This window comes from Pararge aegeria, chromosome 14, assembly GCF_905163445.1.
Source record: "Pararge aegeria chromosome 14, ilParAegt1.1, whole genome shotgun sequence".
Lineage (NCBI taxonomy): Eukaryota > Metazoa > Arthropoda > Insecta > Lepidoptera > Nymphalidae > Pararge > Pararge aegeria.
In genome coordinates this window covers 10,497,635-10,517,731 of record NC_053193.1, presented here as the reverse complement: position 1 = coordinate 10,517,731, position 20,097 = coordinate 10,497,635, and the positions used below count along the sequence as shown (strand labels likewise).

The 20,097-nt window shown below is 35.4% G+C and overlaps 1 protein-coding gene across 1 annotated transcript; it reads right to left on the bottom strand.

Annotated features, from left to right (window-relative positions):
* Window positions 1–3,271: 3,271 nt before the first annotated feature.
* LOC120629604 (protein asunder) lies at window positions 3,272–19,626 on the bottom strand. Its single transcript, XM_039898581.1, has 13 exons — window positions 19,282–19,626; window positions 18,856–18,930; window positions 18,125–18,270; window positions 17,481–17,627; window positions 16,679–16,769; window positions 15,423–15,551; window positions 14,843–14,953; window positions 13,370–13,530; window positions 10,613–10,753; window positions 8,096–8,246; window positions 6,962–7,104; window positions 5,474–5,625; window positions 3,272–3,630 (listed from the first exon to the last, which is right to left on the bottom strand). The coding sequence occupies exons 1-13, from the start codon at window positions 19,495–19,497 to the stop codon at window positions 3,395–3,397; spliced, it is 1,899 nt and encodes a 632-aa protein (XP_039754515.1). The 5' UTR covers window positions 19,498–19,626; the 3' UTR covers window positions 3,272–3,394.
* Between the last annotated feature and the right edge of the window lie 471 nt (window positions 19,627–20,097).

The window sequence follows — 20,097 nt, the reverse complement described above, 5'->3', positions numbered from 1 at the left end:
CACTAATTTATGACCATTTCTTGTAAGTCGACTGTTTATGTCCACTTTTTGTTTATAAAGACTAATATGTTGTCTTACAAATACTATATTGTTATAAATATATTGTGAAGCTACAGTAAGTATGCCTATTTCTTTAAACTTCTCACGGAGGGATTCGCGTGATTTAAGTTTATATATTGACCGTACAGCTCTTTTCTGCAATATAAATATAGTTTCGATATCAGCTGCTTTACCCCATAACAAGATTCCATAGGACATAACACTATGAAAGTACGCAAAATAAACTAGCCTAGCTATTTCAACGTCAGTAATCTGTCTAATTTTTCTGACTGCGTAGGCAGCCGAGCTTAGTTTACCCGCTAGTGAATCTATATGGGCACCCCACTGTAGCTTATTATCCAAGGTCACGCCCAGAAAAACTGTGGAAGTCTCTATTTTTAGTGATTCACCATTTATCATTATATTTTTAACAATTTTCTTTACATTTGGTAAGATAAATTCGACACACTTTGTTTTTTTTGCATTTAAAAGTAAGTTGTTAACTGTAAACCAGTGCGACACATGCGACATAACACGGTTTACTTCGTCAGAGTTATCTTTACTCCTATCAGTCTTAAAAATTAGAGATGTATCATCTGCAAACAATACAATGTCGCATGTTCCACTGACATGGTACGGTAGATCATTTATATACACTAAAAATAGAAAAGGACCCAAAATCGAGCCTTGTGGGACACCCATTGAGGTATTTGAACCCTGAGACTTTGCATCATTTATGCAAACTCTTTGGGTTCTATTGCTGAGATAAGAGGCAACCAAATTTAGTGCAACGTTTTGGATACCATAGTGGCTTAGCTTAAGAAGCAAGGTTTTATGATCAACACAATCGAAAGCTTTAGATAGATCACAAAAAACACCCATGGCGTTCTGTGAACATTCCCAGGCATCATAAACATGTTTTATAAGTTTAGCGCCTGCGTCCGTTGTGCTACGACCTTTAGTGAAGCCATACTGCTCAGGGTGTAGTAAGTTATTTACATTAAAATGATATAAGAGTTGATTTAATATAATTTTTTCAAATATCTTACTAAGAGCTGGTAAGATTGAGATAGGTCTGTAATTGTTTATATCATTTTTATTACCAGATTTAAATAGAGGAATGAGTTTACTATGTTTCATTAGGTTCGGGAAAGTACCTAAATCAACACATTCATTGAAAATTATGGCTAAAAGAGGAGCAATGACGTCAATAATTTGAGATATTACCTTTACCGACATTCCCCATATATCACCTGTTTTCTTTAATTTTAACAACTTGAAGTTTTTACTGATATCCGATGCATCTATATGTTTGAAATGAAATAAAACTTTGCACTCATTAATGTTGCCTCTTAATAAATTCTGAGCTGCAGTAGGTGAGGAATTTAGTGAATCTGTTAACAAAATAGGAACATTCTGAAAAAAGTTTTCAAAAGTACTAGCAACTTCTGTATCAGTAGTTACCATATTATTATTAATAATTAATTCAAAATTTCCGTCTCGAGATTTAGTTTTCCCAGATTCATTATTAACAATTTTCCAGGTTGTTTGTATTTTGTTTTCAGATTTTACTATCCGATCTTTAATGTATAGCGACTTAGCTTGTCTACAAACATTTTTAAATGTTTTGGAGTAACTTTTTACATATTCAAGGAAAGTTGGAGTCTGATTGTATTGTTTTTCATCATATAGCTCATACAACTTATCCCTGCTTTTGTAAATGCCTATTGTCGCCCAATCACTAAACCTCATTTTTTTATTAGAATCTATGTATTTAAAAGTAAATACTTTATTAAATGCACTTTCTATTTCATTGAAAAGCGTACGATAAAGATTGTCGGGATGACAGTTTTCAAAAAAGAGAGCAGGAATTTTGGCTGATATTTCACCTTCAAATCGCGTCAGTTTACTCTGAGTTATCGGCCTGTACTTAACAATATGTTTATTTCTATTTGTACCAACAACAGTAATTTGTTGGCCACAATGATCTGACCTTAAATTGTTTAATATCGATTTACCTAAGATATCACAGTTAAAAAAAATATTATCTAAACAAGATGCTGAAGTTGCTGTGATTCTAGTAGGTTCATCGAAAGCATTATTCAAATTAAAGCATTTAAATAAGTTTAACAACCTAGTCGTAGTAGTATTATGTAATAAGATATCAACATTGAAATCCCCGCATACTATTACATTTTTAGTAGACATACACAATCGCTTAAGGACATCTTCCATTACATCCTCGAATTGGTTGAAATCACCTGAGGGGGGATGGTACACACACACTATTATAAAACGCTCCAGCTCCACACAAGACAGTTCAATTATGCGCTCCACAGAAAGACTAACTATATCTTTTCGCTCCTTACATGTTATATTATTGCGTACAAAAATTAAGGATCCACCATGAATAGCAGTCTTTCTAAAGAACACACTTGACATTTTGAAGTTATTGATGTTAACTGCTATTTGTGCTCCAGTGAGCCAATGCTCAGTTATACACAATATGTGTATATTGAATTTTTCAACAAACAGTTCTATTTCTAATTCTTTGCCGGTGAAGCTCTGTATGTTTTGATGTACAATGTTCATATTACAGAGCTTCCCCGTTGTCTCACTGTCTAGTTTAAATAACTATTTATTATAGTACTAGAACAAGTACTAGGGTCAATATTAGAAATATTGGTGGTACTTGAAGTACAATATGTAGAGGTGTCAATAGACTTAGTTACAATACTTGTAACAGTATCATTTAAGTTGTAAGCTAGTAAAGATGCCAAGTGATGCTTACTTTTCTTAGATAAAATTAAACTATCTCTAGACAATAGGGATGACATGGATTTATTGATGTCAAAATAAAAAACTGCGTCACTATGACGGCATGTCAGGTTATAAATTAATAAATTTAAATTATAAATATGTTCATTCTGCTTTGAACTAAATGTGCCACAGTAAGGAAAGGCACACATAACGAATTTACATTGAGTTTTACTATGTAAAGCTAGTAATTTATCAATGCATCTTATAATTTGATGCTTTTTGACATTCATCATCATTAGTCAATTATCCGATTGTTAAGACCTTCCCGTTTTTGCTCTGCTCCACTCGCTCCGCTTCAGCGGAACCTCCTTAATACGAAAATAAAAGAAACACCCAACTGTGAAGCATAACATAACATATAGGTAAGTAAGAAAGTATCTTTACAATCAAAACTAATAAAAGAAAAGAGAGATATTAGAAAAAAATTATTTATTCATAACAGAACTCTATTTCGTAATACCTATTAGTTTAGACACAATAATATGTACAAATACTTTTATTATTATTTAAAATTGTTCCCACATGGTTAATTAAATCAATGTGGAGTTTCCACATCCTGCTGTAAATGTTGATAAAGTGTGGCCACGCGACTTCCGGCTACCATACGTCCCGCGAAGTCCGGCCTACGAGGTGGCCTCGGGGCTCCTAAGAGAGTGTCTAGAACATTCCGAGGCGCCCATACGTCGCTACTGCTGTTACCGTTACCGGCCCCGACTGGTGAAAGGGGCGAGTCTGTCGTTGCCCTTATGACACTCGCCCGCGATGATTCTCCTAAAATTAATTAAACGTAAAGCAATCGTAAGATTAAAGTCCATTTGATACGATTTCTGCAATTACTACTACAAACTTTGATTTAATACTGTTTTTACGGGGATTAACTTCTATTTTTTTTTAAAGAATGCATCTATCTATTTTAAAATTCTATAATATAGTTCAATTATAGGAATCGCAAATATAACATGTGATAATACAGATTAACTTCTTTCTATATTTAATTCAATCATTGTTATAGACGCGGAATTCTGTCAAGAAAAATTATTGAAAGAATATATACACTATAACCTGACCTCTATAGAATGATGACCTCTATTATACTATAATATATTTTATAGTATAATAGAGGTCAGTGTTATATTAGCACATTTAAATTTCTAAACTATAATAATTTTTGACTTTTAACAAGAAACGAAATGCTATCTTTTTTTTTCTTAATTTGTTAATAACAATTGCATTTTTTATATGTGCTAATATATACTTTCGATATTTTTTCTATTTATTACGCATTGAATAAGCTATCTAGAGCTATGTAGAGAGATTAGAGCTAAGTATCTCATATTTTTAGAAGCTTCATCAAGGGAACTATTAGGGAACGATTGCAATTGACAAAATACTAGTGTAATCACAGCTTTAATTTTATTGCTTCTTATATAATTTTAGCACTACACAAAAAATCAGTATTACTACTAAATGTATCTTAAAAGACCTAATAAAAAGTTATTTATCAACAGCTTTATAGTTCTCCTACCCAGGTTGCCATTAAGTTTGCGATTTGCAATAATTTCTTAATATAAACTTTCTATAGCCTTGAGGTGAAATAACATGTTTTATTGAGACCTTTAAATTTCTTATGATAATGGGCCACTTACATTAAAAGCTTTAATGAAGTTTTGTAAAGTACACTAATTAATGTCGACGGATTTTCCAACATTAAAACATACATCCGTTAATGACTCAATATCAATTACACAACTTGTAAGATTTCAGTGTAAGGGTGTTCTTTAAATCTCCTTTTTTTAATTTTTTAGAAGATTTTGGTCATCTAAAATATTCTTAATGGGCCTTTTTAAATTAATTAAGATGACAATATTCCACGACATACATTGAGACATAATATGCACTTTATAAAACAAATGTTCAACAAACAAACTTTTAGCACTTCATGTAATTGCAATCCACAAGCATATAATATAAAGAAAATATATTCGGCAATAATAATATTGAGAGAATTTTAGAAACGATCGATGCAGATAATAGGAAAGGCGTAAGGGCATTTCAGATATTTGCGGTGATTTCAGAAACGGAGAAAGGGTATGGGTTTATATTACTGCCATACCACCAACAAGCTAATCCTATACCACCTTAGACTACTGCATTAGCATTTATCAGGTATTATCGGATCGAGAGTTTTAAGACTTATTTAAAAGGTTCGCCTATATTTTAAAACTATAGTAAATAAAATTAAGATATATTCTGACGACCTCCCTGGCGCAGCTGTGAGCGCTGTAAATTTAAGTGGGAGGTCCCGGGTTCGATTCCCGGCAAGGAAAACTTGAGAAATTATAAATATAAATATCTCTTATCTTCTATGCTGATCTGGTGGGATGCCTCTGCCATGGCTACTTACCATGACAAAAACATGCTGCTAAGCGATTCAGACTTGTGGTTCGAAGTCGCGCAGAAACCGATTAGAGTTATGAGTTTAATATAACTTCCATACCCGTACTAACAGGTTAGCCCGTTACCGTCTTAGACTGCATCATCACTAAACAAAAGGTGAGATTTCAGTCGAAGGCTAACTTGTACTTAGTAAAATAAAAAAAAAAGCGTATCTTACCCTCAGTGTTGTGATTATTGTGCGACCGGCATTCGAGCAGCGTACGCAATAAAGCACGGTGTGCGGGCGAAGCGGAATGCGCGCGTATCAGTGCTTCTAGTTCCCCCCACACTTGTCGCCATTGCTCATCGCGACGTCCGGACGACTTGCCTCTGCAAAGATTTCTTTAATCATTACATAGTACTACAAAGAAAGAGTTCTCAATAATGATTTTTTGAAATAATAACCATAATAATAAATAAGTATACTACGAGACACATCGCCATCTAGCCCCAAAGTAAGCGTAGCTTGTCTTATGGGTACTAAGATAGCTGTTGAAAACGGACGGTCCCAGACCAACCAAGTGCGGACAAGGCCCAGGAACAGAAAAAGAAGAAGAAGAAAAACAAGAAGATAGCTGTTGTCGCTAAGATGTGGAAAGCCCTCGCGGCAACTGTGTTTCCTGCCACGTATAAATTGAGTACCTTCAAAGCTAGAGTGAATAGGCTCTAGAAAGAGTCTATTCACTCTAGGCAAGCGTGCTCCAACCTAAACCTCAGAATTGCTTTCTAACGGGCATGATTGTCGTCAACCGCTGGCCTATTGTTAATATTTTTTTTTGTTTTTTATGAATATATTACACATAATACTTATAATATACAAATGCACACCCAGAAACATTTTTTGTAACATCTATAATTTCACATGTTTTTTGCAAATAAATGATTATTATATTATTATTAAACTTTCCTATAGGAGCTCTGTCACAAAAACCCCACTGCATAACATAACCCCAATTTAGTATTGCTATCCTTTTCATACTAATCCCTGTAGATAATGGATTAGATTAATTATTAGCATCGGGCAGTAGTCGATTTGTGTTGACAACGTAATTCCCATTTTAGTACAGAGTGCGAAATGTGAAATTCTCTACCTACGTCTACTTATACGTTCGCGTGAAACCTAACTAGGGCTTATATGATATCGATAGAGCGCCATCTAGTGTTTAGAATCGGCGCTCTATCGATACCATATAATTCTAGGTTAACTTTAACGCGAATTAATAAAACGTAGGTAATGAATCTTATACTCGGCCCTTCGACCCAGTACCGTGCATAGATGGTATGCACAGGGTATGCAGATGATATCAAATGAAGAAAATATCCAGTATGAGACTAAGATGACTGGTGAATATTTTTTTATGAATAATATACATAAATACTTATAAAATACATATAAACACCCAGACACTGAAAAACATTCCTGTTCATCACACAAACATTTTCCAGCTGTGGGAATCGAACCCACGGCCCTTGACTCAAAAAGCAGGGTCGCTGCCCACTGCGCCAATCGGCCGTCGAAGTTGAGTTATAAATACTTGAGTGTAGGCTTTTTAGAACTCTTACAATTCCTAACCTTAAGTTTTTTATAAATCGTACTGCAGGTTTTCTTCATCATCTGCATATCCTATGTGAAACAAAATATGTTTTTTTATTTTATAAAACTTACCTGAAATTAGAAGGCAATTGCGAAGTCGGGAATTCGTGACGCGACTCCATTCCTAGAAGGGACAACAGCACACCCCTGCACGAGTCCACTTCATCTTCTGTTAACGTCTCCTGGACTACTAAGCGGGTCAACGGCTCAATTACCTGTGAATTTTTTTTATAGCATATATATCTAACTATTAAAATCTACTTTTATATATTATGTATATTATATATTTATATATATTATGTATATTTTATACTTATATATTAATTAGATGTATTTAAATTATCTATGTATTAGTATCTATACATTTTGGTATTTATGTTTTCCGCTTTCCGCGTTTGTTGTTTATTCCGCTCTCTTGCTCTAAGTCCTTTCTACAAAGGTTGCCTGTAAGAGATTGCTTGCAGCAATAAGGCCGCCTTTGCATGTCTACATTGTTTACTGTTTCATTAATGTTTCTTTTCCTACATGTATATTATACATGCAATAAAGTGTTTCTTCTTCTTCTTTTTACTTTATTATTATTATTTATTAAAGTCTTTATTTGTATACCACAACATTAACATATACAAAATATAATAAAAACAGAAACATAAAGTAGAATACAAAAGGCGGCCTTATCGCTTAATAGCGATCTCTGCTAGGCAACCTTTGAATTAGGAAAAAAAAGAAGAGGAGAATAGACTGCTGGTGGTACAAATTATTAAAACACATACATGCGAATAACTACATACTATTACATAAACTGGTGTACAATATGTGTGTGTAATAACAACACTTACTGGGATTCGAACTCGGCCCGTGAAGAAACCATCGTGAGGAAACCTGCAAGCCTGAGAGTTCTCCGTAATGTTCTCAAAGGTGTGTCGAGGCCACCAAACCGCACTGGGCCAGCGTGGTGGACTACGGCTGGCTCAGTGCAGATTAGTGGACTTCACATGTCTTTGGGAATATATTGAAGAACTGTAAGGCATGCAGGTTTCGTCGCGATGTCTTCCTTCAGCGTTGAAGCAAGTGATATTTTAATTACTTGAAAAATACATAACTTGAAAAGTTAGAGGTGCGCTAGGATTCGAACTCGGCCCCGCGAAGCTCCTAACCGCTGAGCTATCACCTCTTCAACCGTTTCACCGCCTTTTTATAACTCACCGAGCCCAAATTAAATATGAGTGTGGAAGATATGGTGAGTGGCCAGTAAGTCGTATGCCTCTGCAAACGCGCCCGAGATTTCGTGTTTGAACCTGGTCCGCGAAGTGGGAGCAACTTGTTCTGCTGCATCAGTGCGCCGAACTCCTTTATTCTGAACGAAAACGAAAAAAAAAACAATAAGTAACCTCAGTAATAGAGGCGACAGCCGCCAGCACGTTTCGACGCCATGGAGTAGCTCCACGACGACAGGTAGACTTGAACGAGTGCAATGCTCTAGGCTTGACGACTAGAGGGCAGTACTGCCACCATATTTTTCTCAGGTAACATTTATATTTTGCACGCCTCATAAGCGGAGCGTGAGGTGATGCTCTACTCTCGACATGTCAATAAACCCAGTCTTTCAAAACTTAAATGATGTTTTTTTTTATTAGTATAACACTTACACGATAATATGAGTGCACTAACATCAAGTTAAATAATCTGTCTAGCACATATGATATATATTTTATAAGCAATTATTCTTGTTCAATATAGTAAACTAATAAACTAATATATAATATATATAAACTAATCATTCTTGGACGTCCGTGTGTATGTGTTTACGGATCCGTGTATGTGGCAGAGAAATTGGACGAAAAAATTATCTTACCGGAATATTATTTTTTTATTATATAAAGTAATGCACTGTGCTGATTCCTAGTTAATATTAGCGTTCTAAGTACTATCGTTTAATTATAATTTATCAAAAACTAAAAAAATACGACTGCGTTGTATTTTTTTTTAGTATATTTTTTTCCCACCTTAGAATTATGGCGCCACTATTTTTTTTTATTATTTATAAGAAAGTAAAAAAAAATATGACTGTATTTTTCTATATGCAAGAGTATGTGGAAAATCAAGATTCGCGCATGCGCTGTGTAAATTTCGTCTCATAAAATCGCGTGAGACATAAAAATATTAATTTTATTTGTTATTTCATTTTTAAAACTTGAGTTTTTGGTTTAAGATTTTTTTTTAAATGTGAATGACCGCTATGAGGCGCGCACTTTTAGATTTTTTTATGAATGAAATGGGAATACATTGATTTAATAAAATAGTAAAGACGTATAATGCACTTCAGATAAATCCTTAACAACCTTTTCATGAAAATTACGCTAATAATCAAACAATTTTGTCGTACATAAATCTGTACTCTAATGCAATGATTTCTGATTTCCTTATCCACAGAGGGGACACAGCAGTGATATCTGATATTTCCTTTTTCACAAGTATATTAGGTATTGCCTAGTTCTTAGACTTCTCGACTGCGCTCATTCGGAAGCACCTAACCTAAAATTTCATAAGGTAGTGCTTAAGTAATTATCACGTCAACAAATGGGCGGGCACCCACTGCTAGACATATATGGTGCCAAATTCAAGATGAATTTTGTTATGAGTTCCAAATTCACGATTGATGATGACGACGATGATGTATTGATGTCATCTGTCCGAAGTAATTTTGTTAATTTAAATTACTAAAGCCACCTCTTAAGTAGCGTTATAAATGAACTTATTCCAGTTCCGTATCTTTCATAACTTTATATCTGTAAATTTATTTTAAATAGTGCCTTATCTTTCCAATATTTTCATCATTGCATGCACAATGCTGTGCATGCAATAATGGCTGAACGTTCTGTACATTCTAAGTTCTATGGAAATTGTTATTTTGGCAATAATCTAATACGAATCATACCTAGTTAATGGTATTATTTATTTATTTATTTTACATCTGTTTAGTACGGCAGGGCTACTTACACTAATTAAATAGAACGACATAATTTATGTATAAATATTAAATATGGTTAGGCATTGTTATAGTCATTTTTTATGACTATAACAATGCCTTCCCTTAAGTATTTATAACTCGTACTGGAGATTTTCTTCATCTCTGCATACCCTGTGCATACCATCTATGCACGCCACTGGTCACAGCTAGTGACCTCATTCCACTTAGCAGTCAATAGTAATTATTTTACCTCTAATGTTCGAAACGTTTACCATAAAATGGAGAAAGTTTGTGAGCTAGCAAACGTCTGCGGGTGTGAAGTGAGACGTGCGTGGTGCGTTTTCATTGTTTTTGGAAAAAATGCACTGAATGCAAAACGAGGATTCAACAAACAAATGGTTATTTTTGCAATAATAGTTAACGGAGTGACAGAGGTCTGCCTGTGGCAAGTTAATTATTATTGATTTATTTATTTTACATCTTGTTAGTACGACCAGTGGCGTGCACTTTATACATGCACAAAAGCACTTCATACCCTAAAATTTATATATAGCTCTTGTAGGAGGATTTTTGCCATTTATGCAATTTTCCTGCTGTTTAACTAATCTAGTCAGTGTAAGTGATCTACATAATGTATGGATAACTATAAGACAAATAAATGAAAGATGACATTAAACATTATAAAAGACATGATATCAATATAGTGTACTATATTGATACTCTACGAATAAATATACTCAGTTATATGTTACCTGTAATCCGTTACCCGTCCGCCGGCACCTTCCGAAAGAGCTGGCGGGTCCTCATACGGAGTCCGGCCGCCCAAAGCACCAATCCACAGCTCACCGCCCTGCGCCGCTAACACATGTGACGCTGATCGACCCCCGCCTTTCCTTATATACGTTAAATTCAATCAATTTAATCCAAACAATCCTATTTCGTAAACAGGAAAGTCATGAATAAATATATATAAATAAATATACTACGACAATACGCACATCGCCACCTAGCCCCAAAGTAAGCGTAGCTTGTGTTATGTGTACTAAGATAGCTGATGAATATTTTTATGAATATAATACAAATACTTATGATATACAGATGTACACCCAGACACTGAAGAACATTAATGTTCATCACACAAACATCTTTCCAGATGTGGGAATCGCCCACCGCCTTGGACGCAAACCGCCAAACCGCCAACCGGCTGTCTAATGATGTATGGGCGTAGTTTAATTCTATACCAGCTAAACTAATCGAAACATCATTTTCCGTAGTAATGGTATGCATCCTTATCTAGGGCCGGATTAAAAAACAGAAAGAAAGAAACGCGGTCAAAGATACTTCTTATTTTTTTTATTGCATTCTCACCTGGTGGTAAGCGAAGATGCAGTCTAAGATGGTAGCGGGCTAACCTATTACGGTAGTACGGTAGTCATACCCCTGATCGTAGTAGGGGAGCCCAAGCGGGGATTTCGGGATTTACTAAAGCGCGGCAGATTAATATACAGGGGGATACCTTATACCCGGTTAAGTACCTCCACAAAACATGAGGCCCATATATAAGGCCGCCCGTGAAGGATACAGGATCAGACTAGTAAAAAAAAATTGACCATCAGAAATTCTCGAGCGCGTCAGATTAAGGTAGGGCGAGTAAATTACATCCTAACAAGTGTATATTCCACTAATCTGACAATTTGAGAGTGACGTAAAAAAAGGGGAGAGCAACAAAATTGTAAAAAAAAAAAAAGTCATCTCGACATTCTCTAGCGTAGCTAAATATTTTTTTATTTTGAAGGAAATAATTCAAGAATAATGAAAAATATATAATCTGACGATTTCTGCAAGCCGAAATAACAAATTTTCGTCGATAAAGTTAAATGGGTGCAGCGTGATGCCTACATTTCCTTCTCCGCTTTTCTATTCCTCTCTCACTCTTTCTCTATCTATTACTCTCTCACTCCGTCCCCACTCTGGTTTCTGCTGCCATGACGCCATCACAGCTGATCATAAACGACGTGTACAACGACGACGTCGACGTTTACAACGTGTTTCCAACGTTTTGGCTTTTTATGCTAGTTTAATATTATTTGTGTAAATTAATGTTTATAAATATTTAATATGAGTGATATTAATTTGAAATGTGTATTTTGTGGTGAAAGTACCTTACAAAAAACAATTAAATTTACGGTAGAAACATTAAAAAAATGTGTAAATATTTTGGAATATCATCGGAGCAAGCCGGTTATCCGAAAGTCTCGAGAAACATATGATAACCTCGAATTGTCAATGGAATCATCATTAAATGATTTATATCACGCACAGTGTTATAAATTATTTACTGCAATTAAAATACCGCGAGGCTTTCAGTATTTACAAAGTGTAATGGAACATGACAATACACCGGAAGTTTCGGGAAATAGCTCCGAAACACGTGCTCCTGATTCTGGAGAGTGTTCCGAAGCATATGGTACTGCTGATTCTTTGTCTACTGAGGTTATTAAGTAGTTATTGTGGTTCGAAAATTCCAAAAATAGTGTTCTATGAAACTTCTATCAGACTTTCGAGCTGGGAGAGCTCAAATGCATAGAAATATTATTTCTTTCAACTCAGCGAGCTCAAAATATCACATAAATTATATTTTGAGCTCAAAAATGTCATAAGTACAATTTTAAGCGCCCAGAAATGGAATTAGCGGGAAGTTGCAGGAATGGCCTTTAAGGTGAACCGTTTTTCTAATATTTTTTTGTCAGATCAGGCGAATCCCTCTAGATAATCGTCAGATAATGAGACAGTACGTTTAGAAATTAAAGATGAACGATATATATCTTAATCTGACGCGCTTGAGTATTTCAAAATGGCGAATTTTTTTTGCACATTATGAAAATGGCCGCGAGTTTGCGTCCCATCGAAATCGTCAGATTAGTGAATGAGAGCTTTTTTTTGGTTAACTTAACACTTCCTTAGAAAATCTGACGCGCTCGATTAAATTTTTTTTTTTCATTTTCAACCCTTTAATACCCGCATCATGCAAACGATTAACATACGTACATTATTAAAAATACGTAAGACATTGATGCTATCAATATCTGACGCGCTCGAGGATGTCCATGCAACATTTTTTTTTTACATATTTAAAAATCTATAGCCGCTTCCCCCACCGATGTAAAGGTATATATCATATAACATTTTTTTCTTCTTATCATCTAAGCTTTGCATCCCAATAGGTCTCTGCGACGCTCGAGTTAATCCCCATTTAGCATCGTGGGCTCCCCTACTATCGGTTTCTACGCGACATCGCACAGGAACACTTAATCGCTTAGCGGCCAAAGCCACCACCAGACCAGAGAAAGTTCAGAAATTATAAATTCCCAACATTCCCCTGCCGGGAATCGAACCCGGGAACTCTTACGTCAATCCTGTCGAAGGTAGTACATAACTGAACTAACTGCACATAACTGAACACACATGACATGAACTGTACATAACTGCTAGTAAGTTGTAAGATTTACCTGGGCACCTCTAGCGTTACGGACCGACCGTTGAGCAGGAAATTGACGAGACAGGCGGAGGGTCGAGAGGCAACATCGGCTGGCGTCACTCGCCACAGGGGGCCATTGCAGCCCCCCGCACCGCCCTCAGCTCCCCTGGGGGTCCACCATCGTAGAACTACCTAAATAGATTACCAAGATAATAAAACCTTACCATTATCCAGTGGCGTGCATAAAATTCAAATTCAAAATTAATTTATTTCAAGTAGGCCTAATTAATAAGCACTTATGAAACGTCAAGTCTGTAAAGAGGGTATGCACAGTGTATGCAGATGATATAAAATGAAGAAGAAAAACTCCAGTACGAGTTATAAATACTTAAGGCTTTTATAACTCTTACAATGGCTATCCTTAAGTTTTATATAACGCGTACTGGAGTTTTTCTTAATTTTATCATGTGCATACCCTGTGCATACCCTCTATGCACGCCTTTATCCATGCATTTGGCCTTGACTAGACTCTAATCTAATGTACTGTGTACTGTGTGAGTAGGTACTTATGTCCTTTGAGTTAAGAACATACAGAATACTCATTCTGCCATTATTGTATGCATGTGTCCAAACACAAAGAAAACGCCCCGCGCCCCTCTCACTTTACACTCGAGGAATGTTAGTAGGTCAAAAAAAAACCATTTTATTGTGAACGGTTACTGTACGTTCTTAATTCTGTGCTTATTTCTATATCTATTTGTAGTTTCAAAACTGGCCACCCGTGCCTCGGGGGGCACTGTTATTATCACTAACATATGTTACGTAGCCAACTCCGCACGTCAGCACAATGTTAGAAACTAATCAATTATCTGGAATCAAAAAATCTACTCTCGAATAATCAGTTTGGTTTGCGACACGGCCGGTCCACTTCTGATGCAGAAGCCCTAGATGGAAAGCAAAAGGTTATTGCCGTCTTTTTAGACTTGGCCAAGGTTTTTGACACGGTTTCCGGAGATCATTTAGCACACAAATTGGAAAGGCTCGGTACTCGAGATGCTCAGCTTAGTCTGTTTCGTGACTATTTAACAAATATAATCGGTAATACAATAAGTAATGACTTAAATAATGATTTTGGAATTCCTCAGGGAAGCCTCCTTGGACCTACCCTATTTTTTACATTCATTAATGACCTATGCGACCTACAACTGGAAAAAGGAAAAATAATAACTTTTGCCGATGATACAGTTCTTTAAGGCCAACAATTGGAAAAACGCATTTAATGCAGCTCAATCTGATATTAAGGGGACTCTTAACGGACACTTGACATATGAAAAATGTTCCGTTTTAAAATTAAATTATTATAAGTAAAAGTCGATTGGTGAAAGGTACATGTATGTCTAGGAATATTCTTTGAGCAGGCGTTACTTACAAAGACATCGCCTTATGCATCGTTAGTGTAAACGGGCATAGCGGTACTTGTAAAAGTTTTTTTTTTCATACTTACAGATTCAGTGGATTCTGCGGCTGTTTGCAGCGCTCTGAGACCGGCATGAGCTTCAGCAGAATGTATTATTTCCACGTCATAATTGGCACTCGAACTTGCGTTTTGTTCTTCCTGTAAAACGTTTTTTATGCATTAAAAAAATATACTACGACAATACACACACCGCCATCTAGCCCCCAAGTAAGCGTAGCTTGTGTAATAAATACTAAGATAGCTGGTAAATATTTTTATGAATTTAATAGACATATTTGCTTATAATATACAGATAAACACCCAGACACTGTGAAACATCAAACCAATGTAAACACTACTGGAAAATGGTGTTTATATGTATATTCAAAGTTAATATGTATATTATTCATAAAAATATTCATCAGTCATCTTGGTATCCATAACACAAGCTTCGCTACTTTGGGCTAGATGGCAATGTGTGTATTGTCGTAGTATATTTATTTATTTATTTTTAAGGGTGGTTTAAAAGTAACCTACAGACAGGCAAAGATTTGAAATATCACGCCTCTTTTTAACAGTTAACAGAAACTTAGTTGTAAGTTAACTAGAAACGTTGTTGTTGATGTACCTTCATAGGTATTCCAGTGACGGTGGTGGTGACCAGTCTATAATGTGGTAATACAAGACGACCCAATAGATTGGCTAACGCACTTGCACGACAGACAATAACCTCAACTCCCATCAGACCTCCGCCCATCTACAATAAGGAATAAAGTTATCTCTTATTTCATATCTTATTAGTAATATATAAAGCCGAAGAGTTTATTTATTTATTTAATGAAAAATATACATTTTTATGTTAAAATAATAATAACATCTATTACGGCGTAACAAAAACCTAATCGGTATTTATCGTTCAGCGCGCGGAATTATAATACACGTAAGTATTTTTAAAGCTACATACAAAATATGATGGGTAGTTCTAAAAAAAAAATGTTTGTTTGTTCGTTTGTTTACTTGAACCCGATGATCTCAGGAATTACTGGTCCGACTAGAAAAATTATTCGAGTGTTGGATATCTCTTTTATCGAGGAAAGCTATCGGCTATATATCATCATGAGCCCAATACGAGCATAGCACCAATGAAGAATGTTTCAAAATCGGGGTTTTTTTCTTTTTTTGAGAGCTTCTGCTGAGTGCGCTGCGTAAACGGTTAAAATTTCGATAAAATCATGTTTGACAAAGTGGTTCCCCAAAAATCGGCGACAACATATGTCTAAGATTAACGACGTACGGCGTACTATTTTACGTACGATTAGACGTTACGAGGGACCGCTAGCATTTAATATAAATAATATCTTTATAATCCGGATTACTAGCTTATATGTACTTGTATGTACAAGTGGTAATAGCCTAGTGGTTAGAGCTTGGGCTTACCTTAGGCTGGTACTGAATTTGATCCCCGGCAAGCATCTCAACTTTTCGGAGTTATGTGCGTTTTAAGCAATTAAATAATACTTACTTCAACCGTGAAAAAAATCATCGTGAGGAAACCTGTATGCTTGAGAGTTCTCTATAATTTTCTCGAAGATGCGTGTTCCGCACTTGGCCAGCGTGGGGGATTACAGATCATTACTAAACCCTTCTCAGTCTGAAAGGTGACCCACTTGAGGATGACCCGAAGATGCCCTGTAGCGGGTTGGTCATGGGTTGTTGATTATGATGTACTTTTGGCCTTATGTTAATATTGTTGATGTTTTCTGTCAGAACTTTAATATTTATTTTGAGGAGGTATTTAAGTAAATCTTATTTTCACACAGTTATGGTCACAATCTTTGTGGGGGTACCTATCAAAAATGTAATTATTATATTTTGTTTATTTACCTCAATAACTGGCTGATTGTTTACTCTTGTATCTGCTTTTTCTGGTGTAACATTAATTATTACTAAGTGACAATAGTGTACTACTAAAGATCTGCAAGAAAAAAATTTCAAATTATAAGTGACTCTTTTAGTTCGTTAATTGTATCAACCTGCTCATATATGGCACTTTTGATGTCATTACATAAAAAAATTGTGCATGGTAGTAAGATGATGGCGATAACTACACTAAACTTAAAATTAATAATGTAATTTTTTTTTTATTAAAATAGTTTCTTATGCAGTATCACTGAATAAGTTTAAGAATAGACTGGACAAACATCAGAAAGACAAAAAACACAAGAAATGATATTGCATTAGTGTAATAACAAGCATGGATTGGCTGATATTTGAGGACCCTAAAGGACACAACACACTGAGTATGTATGCAGCACTTGTGAGTGTCATAACCAGTTGTACAATATAGCATGCGCTGGGCTCGGAATGCAATCGGTGTGACACGCTCCATACAGTTATATACAATACAACTGAGTGCTCATACTCATAGAAGATATTTAGAATAAAGCATTTCAAAAGTTCACATGATAGATATCGCGAAACTGAATGGCAATGAGCAGGCCACATAGCTTGGCCATACATCATCAAGATAATCGCTGGGAGGTGCTGGTATCAAGTGGCCTAGGACCATGGTTTGGAACTCTCTACATCTAGCTGGACGTAAGTACAAATTGTAGATATTCAACATAAAAACTTAAATGAAAGATGCAATGTTTAACCTGCAAACATAAAAAAAAATAGTACATACTGTGTGCTAGTTGATGCATCAGTGGTAGTTGGTGGCTGTACTGTAGATGCCTTTTTGTTTTGTGGGATCAATGTATTAAGTGCTATCTCTGCAAGACTTCGAATCGAATCATCATCTCTGGCACTTGTTATACAAATTATTCGACCACTGGCAACAAATAAAAAACCCTTATTATTTACAAAAATGTTAGATAGTATTAAATTATGATACAATATTATGCTGACATCACAAAGGCTAAACTTTACAATAGTAAAATATTGGAAATAAATAGGTAAGAATAATTGAACCGACATAAAAGGCATAAATTCTATGAAGTATGATTGTATTGTGTTCTTCAAATTAGTATTTATTTCCCAATTTAGAAATGATGGTGGTAAATTCTCTGTACACAAAACAATCTTGAGAAAGAAATAATAAGTACATTATGATAAGACCTAATACTAATTGAAAGATCTAGTCTTGCTCTCGAGCTTTAAGGAACCAAGTTCTGAGGCACCAAACTTTCATTAAGATTCCTCAGAGCTCAAATACAGGAAGTAGTTAACTTTAAATGAGCTCAATAAATAGTGACATGCTAATAATGTGAAATGGATAGCCCTTTTCAGATCTTTCAAATATTTAGACTTGATGTGCAAGTATTTTACCGATTCTGAAAGAGCATGTCTGTAGGTCTTTGAGCTGCTTGTGTAGGGGAAGGTTCAGCAAGAGCTTCAATAGCTGCACACAATCCTACCACATCTCCACCAGCCCCACGACGAACAGGACCAACTAGACATAAACCATTCAGAACCTAAAAATGTAACAACATTATTAGAGTATTAGATATTTATGTCGAATAGCAAAGAAACAGTCAGTTTCCTAAATTCTACTCCCCTTTTCCTTATCAATAAATGTTGGAATACTTATGCAGTGTTATATCAAACTTTAACTTAATGAATGAATGATGGAATGTATTAATGAAAGAATATACTCTTAATACACACAAACAAAAGTACAAGACAATTAGAAACCAACTCAAGACAGCATATACTATTTGGCCCTCTTCCAAGCACCTAATGGTGTACCCAAGTATTAAAATCATAAATATTCACTTTTATTCCTACTATATAGTGAAATAATGAAGCCAGTGACTTCACTATCTTTAGAAAACTTCCACTAGAACAATTTATCTTCCTTGATAACATGTTATGCCTCCTACCAGGTTCCCTCAGCAAAATTTAAAGATGATTATTTCTGCTATCAGCACACAGCAGAAAAAGGTGATTTTTTAAACCCAGGAACGGGGTACTTTTCCAAGATCAAAAGTGTACATATTTATGTATACTTTTGATCTAAAACAAGATTTTTTTTATAAATGTTAATATATAATACTTACATGTGTAAGATTTTGCTGCGCTATTGCCCAAGTATTTAATATATGAGCAGCTGAATCGCTTACAACAAATCTAACCTGAAACATAATAGTTATTGAAATAAATAAGGTCATAATCATATCAAAAGATCAAAGTTACGGAATATTTTAAATAATATAATTAGCTCATCATCATCATCATCATCACCATCATCTTTATCAAAACTAGTGGCCCACTACAGGGCACCTCAGAATGACACTCTTCTCATTCTGAGAAGGGTTTAAGCATTAGTTCAAGATGCTGGCCAAGTGTTGATTGGAGACCTAGGCATGCAGGTTTCCTCACAATGTTTTTGTTCACTGTTACAGCAAGCGATTTTTTAACGTTTAAAATTATTTGAAGTTATTATTCTTGTTAGGTACCCTGATAAAACATTAAATAGCACTTACTAATTTGCCTTCAGGAAACAAATCCCAAACTATACGACAGTACTCAACAGCTGCCTCAACACTGCAGGTCCACAAAGATTTACATACTGACGGCAATGGCACATAACCTGGACCACGGCTTTTTGAGACATCAAAATCAATGGGATTGTCTGAAGATATCCCAAAGTATGGAGTATGGTCTAACACAAATATAGTTTTATGATTAGTTGGGAACATGTTTATCCTACAGTTTGACTTAAAATATATAAACTAATAGTGATACTACTATCGTACTAAGCAATTCAGTCTTCAAAAAACTTAAACTCAACAGAAGAACTGAAAATAAACTTGCGGTCTTGAGCTCATGAACACATTTGAAAGCTGCATTGTTTTGACAGATCAGGGTTAACAGATTGTATATAGCAGTTTAATCAGATTCAAACTCATGATTATAGGTCCTTTATCTGAGTCATGGTACCACAGGGCACAGATTAGAAAACACAGAGTCGAAAATCAAAATTATCAATTCTGTAGTCTATGAACTCGGTAGCTCTGTTTGCGGTTTCGGTCTTTTAGGACCTTTAAGAAAGAGATTTGCGCGCGACGTCAAGTAAAATGACTATTAATATCGATGAGGTATTATTGTACCTAAACATACTTGCACAATTAAATAGTTAGGTTCAGATTCGTTAACGAAAATAATCAACCGTTGTAAACTTCATCACCATCACTTCAACCGATTAACGTGGTCTGCTGGACATAGGTCTTCTGTAGGGCGTACCAACGCCTGTCCACCTTTTTGGGGGTCGACCAACGCTATGTTTACCGGTGCGGGGT

Bases quoted from the DNA above. Each gene is read 5' to 3' on its own strand.
- LOC120629604 (XM_039898581.1), bottom strand. From the start codon at position 19,497: ATGTTCCCAACTAATCATAAAACTATATTTGTGTTAGACCATACTCCA. The intron at 16,770-17,480 runs GTATGTACTATT...TTTTTCTTGCAG, and splicing joins GATGCATCAACTAGCACACA to ATCTTTAGTAGTACACTATT. The intron at 13,531-14,842 runs GTAAGTATGAAA...TAATCTATTTAG, and splicing joins CCGCAGAATCCACTGAATCT to GTAGTTCTACGATGGTGGAC.